Raw genomic sequence first — 9880 nt, 5'->3', positions numbered from 1 at the left:
CCATAACATCCTTTGCCAGTTTGATGGTTCACATCTCTCAAGATGTGATCGCGCGTTTGACTGATGTTGCTAGGAAACGTGAGCGCTAACCAATCAGATGCGTATCTAAAAATAACTGCTTGTTCTAAAAATAGCTTTCATGGGCGTCATCATTGGAACATACCCTAATATGGAGGATTCGTTCTCTTACATCATGGTCTCTTGAGTATATTCAACACCCTTGTCTTGTCAGGGAATTCTCTCCAGCCCTTTCGGAATTCTCCTAAGTGGAGAGAACACACAAAAATAAAAATTTTCCGCCGATGATAAATTCTGCCTATATGATTTTTTTTAGCTTGCGACAAGAGCTTTTGAAGTGGCTGTTGATCAAGTTCTCGCGTAACGTTTGTTATCCAATCATTTGTTTTTTTCTGTAACCATCTCTGTAAGGATGTGACTTCGTGGAAGTGACTGGAAAGTCCCTGAACATGACATGAAGCAATAAGATGGAATGTCCCTGATAAACCCAGCTGTTTGAATTCGTTCAAAGCCCCTTCAATGCTTGCACTAATCTGTGGCGAATATAATCACCATATAAATATGAGATATCATTAATCTGCGGAGGCGCGATGCACGTGTTAATGAATTTTCAGTTTGGGGTTTTTGGTACAAAAACTGTAGTTGCAAACCACCGTTTTGCGTATCTGAGGTCAGTCCAACTTGATGTCTTATGATATAAGACATATAAGTACGTATAAGACATCATGTGAGCAGACCTCATATATGCAATTACACGAAAAACAATTACCCGCGAGAGGCCTGATAAATGAATCTATTTTTTGGGACGGAAATATTTGACATCATGGGGACATAGTAGTTCAGTTAATATTAATGCTGCTGATTTACACGTTTTCACAACCTCTTATATCTCCGACAATGAACCAACCTTGTATGTCCAAAGGCAATACAGATGCTAAGAGTCTCTCTTTTTTTTCTGCCCCCCCCCCCCCAAAAAAAAAGCCCTCTACTAGAGGTTTAGATCCCTTTGTATTAAAATACTAAAGAGCTTTCACAAGAAACCCTGTACCCACCAGGCGCGTACCAAGTATTGGCTGAGGGCTGGGGGGGGGGGGGGGGGGGGGGTGCGCAGTCATAGCTCTCATAAGGAAAAGCATAGTATTTTTTGCCGCCAAGGAGCCCACATCGTGCGCAACCCCCTGTGTACGCGCCTCCTCGCTACTAGAGGTTTGGATCTCTTTGCTTTTAGATGCTAAAGAGCTTTTACAAGGAATTCTGTACCCTTTAGGAGATGATTGGGTTTTATTTCTTTGGCAAGGCTTGGAAAGGGAGTAGGGGAACATTACTAATGAACCACTTACGTCACTAATTGAAACCTCGTCAGCGTACAACTCGGGGCCGTATAGCAAAATCAATATTTAATACTATTTAATCATATTTAATACTTTTAGAAAAAAAGGGAGTCACTAGAAAACTAAAGAGACAGATTTATAAACTTTGGCCGAAGGGTGTTGGGACCTATCCTGGTCATTACCACGTGAGTATTAATACGGTTTCAAGACCGTATCTGCTATAATGTAGAATAGTATGAATGCGTGCAAGGATAAACTTACCACCAATAGCGAACACATGGCTTGCATCAAGAACAAGCCTGTTTAACTTAAGATCACCGTGACACTAGTAGATAAGTAGAAATTCCTACGAACGGTAAGGGCAGACAATGGTTTAGAGCTACCGCGCAGTGCTAAGAACCTGACGTGACACAAACCTTACACAGTACAGAAATATAAACATGCGATTATACGTGGGGGGAGGAGGGATATAAGAAGACTTGAACCTGGTAAATATTATAACTCGTATAAGGAACACACAAACTGACAGGGGAAAATGATAGTTATAATATTGAATCAGTATTTTATTAGTATATTTATTTATTGTTTACTATTCATGATAAAAACAGATCGACAGCAGAAATAGATTTTAGTAAAGGAAACATAGAAGACTGGTCAAGAAAGTCGAACTTCCAAGAAAATATGCCAGCCTCCCCTCTATACGAGTCACGTGACCACGAAGGTGCACAAATACAATAAATTAAAATCGCTTTTTCAAATTACATTACATTGCCACACTTTGATTATTGTAGATTCATAAAACCGCCAACAACGCACTGCGATTTTGCCATACAATCTCACTGATATTGCTCGATAAAACGTAGCACAGGACCTTACCCGCAACGATCATTTACTTCGACTCTCGAATTCAAGATAAAATTGCGATAAAGCAGGCATGGTAAGAAAGACAAAGGTTTTAAGAATGTAATCGAGATAGTGAGGTTCTAAATAAATCGATACACGATCATAAGCGTTCGCTTCGCCTCAAGACAAATTGTGAGTGGCTACTAATTGAATTCCAGATGGCAATCAAGTTAAAGCATGGAGTTAAGGCAATCATAATAACAGCGTTTGTACCATGTGCTTTCCAATGACTATTTCACGGTAAGGTTTTAGATAATTAAACTGGTATTCTTTTAATTTGTTTTCTTCTAATCTTGGGGGTTGCGTCTGTTCAGTGTAATTATCAACTGTGCAAGAATGCGTAACAGTGCCTTACCGCGATAACGAGCGGAGTGAGTAATTATCCAATTTGCACTTTGTGCTGGTAGCTATACTCGCAAGTTAGAAGAACATCGCGTGCTAATTAACCTGTAACAAGCGATCCGTTACACCGCTATTGTTTATTTTAAACGCCATGTTTAAACAAACAATAGATCAATAAAATAAACAATACTCGATATTTTGAAATTATAACCTTAATTGCCCTTTACTCCTTTACTGGGACGATATCACAGGATAGGGTGAATTGTCATTGCACAGGTCGAACATTGTATTCTTTTTTGTGTGAGTATGCGCTTTAATAGTATTCTACTTTCTGGAAACAATACGAATCTTGCGAAAATCATTGTTCAAAGCACAAATTTTCCACTTGTATCGAGAACAGACGGAAGTGGTATCTGAGATGTAAGCCCGACAAGTGTCACTACCCACGCAAGTATGACATGCTTCACCCCAACCCCCCCCCCCCCCCCCCCCAAAAAAAAAAAAAAAAAAAAAACAAGGAAAGAGGGCATGTCGATAGGGTACACGAATCTGTTACCCCGTATCCGGATCAAGTTCGCTTGGAAATCGCCCGTAATCTTTGCCTCGCTTTTTGCTATATTAACATCCGATAGGAAATTCGTGTATTGTTGGCTTCTGACCCGAGAGTAGTCACATAATATTTTACAAATTTTTGATGCAACCTCACCCTTTGGACGGGAGATTCTTTGAATTCCCGCGCTGTACTGTTGCACTGCACGTTTTGTTGTGTAATTTCAGCTCTTTACTTTTTCATAAAAAATGCCGGACATGCACGATTGTACCATAAAAAAGAATAAGATAAACTGACCACCTATGACGTTATAATCCGGAGGTTCGTGTGGATCGATTGAAACGACGCTGAGTGTGAAGACGATACCAATTGAATACTCGCAATTTTATTTGAGGTTTTTTTTCCATGTCGCCAAAAAAGTACATTCATTTTATCTAGAGAAGATAACCAACATAGCAAAAGGTAACGACTGTCCTGTGTAAAACATTCCACACAATAGTTGAAAACTGAATTTAACTATTCAAAACACGGCAACAAAGAAAATTAAAAAAGACAGCATCATCAAAGAATCTCAAAAAGCATAGTGCTTGCGTGTTTTACTGCTTGCTTTTATGCATTTTGGTCACGGACACGAGAGCTCACAGTGGGAGCCTAGACTCCACGATACATGCAAGGGAGAAGTGTAACCGCACATTTGCGCTTATACTTTGCAAAGGTTTTCAGCGTCTCCTCTGGAGCTTGTAATGAACTCAGCAACGTTCTTCACCAAGATACGATAGCGAAAAGTCTGTTTAAATGCTGCTAAAATGTATGACAATACCAAAACGGCCTTGTGTCATCAACGTAATTGAGCTCCGATTTCCAGATAACAAAAAAATAGTACTTATACCAAAAGCGTAAACAAAGACTGTTTATATTACGCTTAGTTGGAGCTAAGTCCTCAAATACAAAGATACATTATATAATGGAGATAATGGAGATGGCCGTTGGTAAAATGGCGGTTTATGTGACTGAGTCGAGTACGGGTGAGATTCTGGAAGGAATCTCTTGACTGCTTGCCCTTGATAAGAGCATGCGACTGCCTGACTGCACTTTAACCCTGTCACTAGAGTCGATACGAACCTCAAATCTCATCTGCCTTTTCTCAAGATAGTCCGCTATATCGACCGCGTGAAGATGGATCTCCTGGATCTCTCCAGCACCTCGTCCGAGGACTCCATGGACGCCAAACCAAAAAAGAAAACTAAGCGTAGGGGTCCTCGCCTTACTGGTGTCAGCAAACAGAGACGTCTAGCAAACGCGCGCGAACGGAGCCGAGTGCACACTCTCAACGCGAATATCGACCGCCTTAAGGATATTCTACCGCTATTCCCAGACGAGAAACCGTCCAAGACGGAGACCATAAGGATAGCGGCCGTGTACATCGCACACTTGACCGAGCTCCTGGAGAACACCGAGAAACCCGCGGTGGAGTTTGAGCCTCCTCCCTTTGAAGACTTTACTTTTCCAACATTTAATTTTGACCCTTTTGGCGATCCCGGAGGTAATCCCGACCATTGCTTGTTATCCTAGTGCTCATAGCCCCACAGCCTATCATATACTACTTAGCCTATAGTCCTCTAGCGGGCCAGATGAATTCGGTTGAAAAAATTATTTCTTTTTTTTGCGTGCGCTTTGCCTGATTCTGAGGGTGATATACTATAGACAAGGTCGGCACTTAACTGGTTTTGGACATTGTCAAATAATATTAGGCGGATGAAATTGGTTAACAGTAAAAAAAACAGTAGAAAAAATATTTTGCTTACTAAGCTTTTAGAACAGAATGTGGCGCCCAATTATGCAGTATACATCTTACATTTTTTTTGTCTTTAACACCATCAAAACAAGGCTAAATTGAACTCTCTTGAGAATGATCCGAGCTTTGAATCTAAATGGCATTCTTGATTAACTAATACAATGTCTAAACTTTGACCGAATAAACTAGATCTAGGTAAGATTAGTACACGTATATTAGAATACATATTACAATGATTTGACTCAGCATAATTCCTTTATCCGCGTTCTTGCTTAATTATTATTTCTTTGCAAAATTTAAAGAGCCCTTGTCAGGAACATCTCCTGCTCAATTGGAAAACACATGTTAAGAGAAAAAGTCTTAAAATAAATCGAAAACTAAGGAACATCTTCCTCAAATCAGCCGATGGAAATTAAGGCTTTCCCACACTTGGTACTTTGCGAGAATGACAAACTGGCTGCCGACAGGGGCTCCTAGAGACCACCTCTCTACCTAGAAGCAAGAAATTAGAAGCTAAGCAATATAAAGTATGAATAGATTATTAAACTGAAATATTTATTCTCGCATCCTTAGAATTAATCGACCTGTTTTGGGGAGAAACCTGAAGAGGTGTGCGTGAAGACAAGTTATACGCGCCACAAGGATATGGAACTTCTCGGCTGGCCCGACACCAGATCCAACTTAACAATGGGCGCTTCATAACGAATGGAAATCAAGAAAATATAATCAAAGTCATTATACATAGTTATATATATATTAGAGTTATTTAAAAAAAAAGAAGAAAAAAGAATTAGACAAAGATTGCGTAGGTAATAAGTCATTTCTTTCTTTACCAGAAAGCTTTCACTTTATTTGTCGTATTAGAATGTCCGAATGGTGACGTAACTTAGTTCGCAAATAATATTACTCTAGGTTTGTTAAAAACTCCTTTAAACTTTTGTAAAGAAATTTGATTTTTGTTGTAAATTTGGTACACATTAACGGTTTGTGATGTATCAGTAGCTAATAGACCAGGAATAAAGGTCAGATTTGTAATGAGAGAACTCTAAATAAGGTTTTAGAGGTCCACGATGTTAAAAGATGTTTTTCCTTTTCAATGAAAACTTTCGTATGGTTGATATAACACCAAGTTTATACGTTGTAATTTAGTTATAGTAATCGTTGTAGAATATAGATACCTGACGGGCATCGAGTAGTAGGACAAAATTGTTATATGAAAAACTTGCCGGATCTTATACTAACCAAGGGTCTTCTTTGTAAAAAAAAAATCCTATATAAAGCACTTACCTTAAATGATGTATGCTTGTATTTTAAAGCTCCAAAATGACCCTAACTTGCTTAATCTAATACAAATTCTAATCATGCTAACAAAATTGGTATGCTTTAACTATACGTCGGCTTTTATTTGAAAAAAGAAAAAAAAACTTTGCGGGAATATGTATTTGTCGGCCCAAGGGTTGAATGAAAGAGGAATCCCTGGTAGCCCTGTCAATATATTTGTAACTGGGTGGCATGTATCTATAAGAACGGATAACCAACGTCCGCTCCATATGATAGCAGGGCCTAGTAATCAGGTCACCGGTCCGCAACGACTACCGCATGATATATTCATTGTGTCTGCGCCTGCACAGGAGATCCATAAGCTGGCCCACGTCTCCAGACCAGGGAAACATATAAACTTTCGATAACTACAGAATGTAACAATAAAACGAATATTATTTTTTAAATAAAATGCGTAGCTTACAGGTCTGTGCAATATGCAAACATGGCGAGGATCCAGACACGTCAATCATGACGAGCACCAAGCAAACGACAATTTACTCATCTGTTGTGCGAACCCTACTAGAGAACACCGCAAGCGGGCAACAAACGACACAGTATTTCTAATCAAAGATTTCATCAAGAATGCTACTGCGTGCGTGTGTGGCGTAGTTGGCTAGTGTTGGCGATATGCAAAGTAATTAGCTCCCATCGCATAGCAGAGGGAACAGTGCGCGAGTGCCCTCCCGACACGCATTACGGGTGACGACGTGTGACGGCACGCGACCATGACTTGGATAATACCCTTGTCTGTCTTAGCTCCTCACAGGAAACACTAGCACTCCACTAGTTACACCTGCTAAAAGACGCACTGTAAACAAAGTCAGACCTCAAGATCCAAACGTGATCAATACTGGCGTAGAATGCCCATTGTTCTCGCTAGATTCACATGCGAAGTTGGTTGCTGACAGTCGTTGTTCCTCTTTTGGTGTGGAACACGCCCTGTTGTCTTCCATCCACCACATAGCAACACGAATCATATTCTAAGGCATTATATTCAGATCACCGGGGGGATAAGCCGTGCATTTAATTAAGCTCAGATAAACTTGACCTAAAGGTGAAAAGTTATCTTGATAACTTGGATTTTAAAAGGGCTCTTTATATTACGATAGAAGCACAAGTAGGACCCACCCACCTTAACAAGTATATCATAAAGGATTGAGGAATCACTGGCTCTTTGCCTTATGTGTGATAGCGCAAAAATCGCTTAACGGCCATTAAAAAAGCCAAGTTCTTGAGATGATCACAAGATATCATGTGTGAGCGGAACGACTCACACCCATCCCAGACACGGACAGGTGGAATTTTATAATAGGGTCATTTCCAAACCCACGCTATAGCAGTTGCACAAAAATATCTCATATCTGAAAGCAACAGTTCTGGAACTCGCTATTTCTCACATTCTCAACGTTAAGGAAAGTGATGGGGGCGAGAGCACTGCATCGAGGCGAATGAATGGTGCGGAGCGATGAGAAAGCATCCATACGCATATGCTCAGTATATCTGTTATCGGACTATTGTCACAGGAGGACGATCCTGCACGTTTCTGAAAAAAAGATAAAAATAAACCGCGTAACGAACCGCGTAAGTAACGAAATATTCATTAATAGTCACAAAACTCAGACTTCTTTTTGGCTTTATTTCGCTTGTGGACTAAGTTGCCTCTTTGATGACTACAAGTCGAAGTGGGTTATTTCGAGCACTTGTGGTTCATGCGTAAGCCAAAAACGTCGCCGGCTCACAAAAATAGCCTGTTTACATATCCAACTCTTCTCAGCTCGATTTCAGATAACGTGTGTAGTTAATGTGATTGGTCGATAAGTGATTGACAAATGACAAATGATTGACAGGGGCACGGAAACACGATCTCCATGCATTGTGTTATTGTAGGGTGAAGCCACATGGGCGGTCAGTATATGAAGCACGAGCTATCAGACCGTCATGCCAAACTGATTCATGACCAGCAGCGCGCAAGACCTGCAAGAACAGCCATGAAGAAAATCGCGTACGAGACGCAGTCCCCAGACCAAGACAAGCCTAAGAAGAAGCAAAAGCGTAGAGGTCCGAGGTTAACAGGGGTAAGCCGGCAGAGGCGGTTAGCGAACACTAGAGAGCGTCACCGAGTCCAAGTGTTAAATGCGTACATAGACCGGCTTAGACACCTCATCCCGCTATTCCCAGGTGAGAAGAAACCTTCCAAGACGGAGACGGTGCATTTGGCAGCCCTGTATATAGAGCACATGACTGAGATCATACAGAACACTGAAAAACCGCCATCCGTTAGCGACGCGAGCAGCCCAGGCACAACGAGCGATCTAGACGATTTGGAGACCGACTTCACTTTCTCAGACTTTAGCTTGGAAGAGTTCCCGGAATTAGGTAAGCTTGCACTGAGGATAAAAAAGCTAGATAGGCTACGAGGCTGTCGCACGATCCCGGTCACCATATCAATTAAATCAATACACTTATAAATGAAAATATTCGGTAAACACTTGTACACATTAAACAAACACATTAATCACATTAGAAGTTCGGAAGCTGGTACTTTAGTGTTATTAATGTATCTGATGTGTTTGTTGGTGCTAACTTTGCAGATTTCGACGCGCGAGAGCTCTTCTGGGATGTGGAGTTCTAGCCTTGAGCCTCGCCAGCCGATCTGTCAAGGGATGTCAAAGTAAAAAGCTGCCGGTTCAGCGATTACGTTGGTATTGTCCATCAGATCAAACTCTTATTAAACACGCAAACATTTATAGTGTGATATCATAGAAGAGATCAGCTTTAAAAGGACATTCAACAACTACGTTTTAGAAAGCTTACATTGCCATGAATATAGTTTTATGTAGCCTAATTTGGTAGCCAAGTTGTTTCCCGTTAAAAGGGAAATGGACGATACAGCATTCTATGAATGTATGAAATAAAAAAGGAAACAGGCAAAGGACAACGGATCAAGTGATCGGCGCGCACAGGTATCAACGCTTTCACATCGTTACGAAATTAATCACACGCAGAATTCACAAGCAAGATAAGGAGAAAGTCATTAACCGCGTGAATTAGAGCCAGATTTAGAAGAACTGTAGGTCAATAGATCATATTTAACAATAGTCTCATCGCTTTAGTTAGAAATCGGCATACAGCAAAATATCCACGAGTTAACGCACTGTAAAGCATATCCAATGAGCTTACTAAATATGCCCTGTAATGCATATTGCAAAATGGCATGTTAGTAGCATTAGAGTGTGAGAGTTAATTAGCGATTCATCAAGGTAACATTAGTGTGTTTAACTAAGTGCCGTCATTATCTAACAGCAAAGCGCAATTCATATACCCAGCGCAAGAACTTTAATATGTTTATTTTACGGACACAAAGCTTCACTTATTAGCTTACGCCCGTATAAACTTTCAATATCAACAGATTATTTGCTTATACAAACTATGTATATAACCACTTCTCGTAATCATGATAAAGTGTGCGGTGTCCACAGTGTGAATTTTGTTTGGTATTTTGTGCGGCGATGTTTGCGACACGTGGTGTTTTGCGCTGCTGACACAACATAACCCGACGCGTGCCACTACCCTGATGGTGCGGCCGATAATGCTACAAACCCGACCGCATTAATCCCA

The 9880-nt window shown here is 40.6% G+C and overlaps 2 protein-coding genes across 2 annotated transcripts; both read left to right on the top strand.

Annotated features, from left to right (window-relative positions):
• The first annotated feature begins 4060 nt into the window (after positions 1 to 4060).
• Positions 4061 to 6684, top strand: LOC5515604 (transcription factor Atoh1). The gene is made up of 2 exons (XM_032385185.2): positions 4061 to 4687; positions 5513 to 6684. Exons 1-2 carry the CDS (start codon positions 4321 to 4323, stop codon positions 5542 to 5544), a joined length of 399 nt encoding a protein of 132 aa, XP_032241076.1. The 5' UTR covers positions 4061 to 4320; the 3' UTR covers positions 5545 to 6684.
• A 1476-nt stretch (positions 6685 to 8160) lies between these two features.
• On the top strand, positions 8161 to 9747 carry LOC116619884 (transcription factor Atoh1). The gene is made up of 2 exons (XM_032385184.2): positions 8161 to 8638; positions 8854 to 9747. The coding sequence occupies exons 1-2, from the start codon at positions 8161 to 8163 to the stop codon at positions 8892 to 8894; spliced, it is 519 nt and encodes a 172-aa protein (XP_032241075.1). The 3' UTR covers positions 8895 to 9747.
• Positions 9748 to 9880: the final 133 nt, after the last annotated feature.

The sequence above is a fragment of the Nematostella vectensis genome, chromosome 2, assembly GCF_932526225.1.
Source record: "Nematostella vectensis chromosome 2, jaNemVect1.1, whole genome shotgun sequence".
NCBI lineage: Eukaryota > Metazoa > Cnidaria > Anthozoa > Actiniaria > Edwardsiidae > Nematostella > Nematostella vectensis.
The sequence above is the reverse complement of the archived record's forward strand: the minus strand, read 5'-3'. Positions and strand labels throughout refer to the sequence as shown.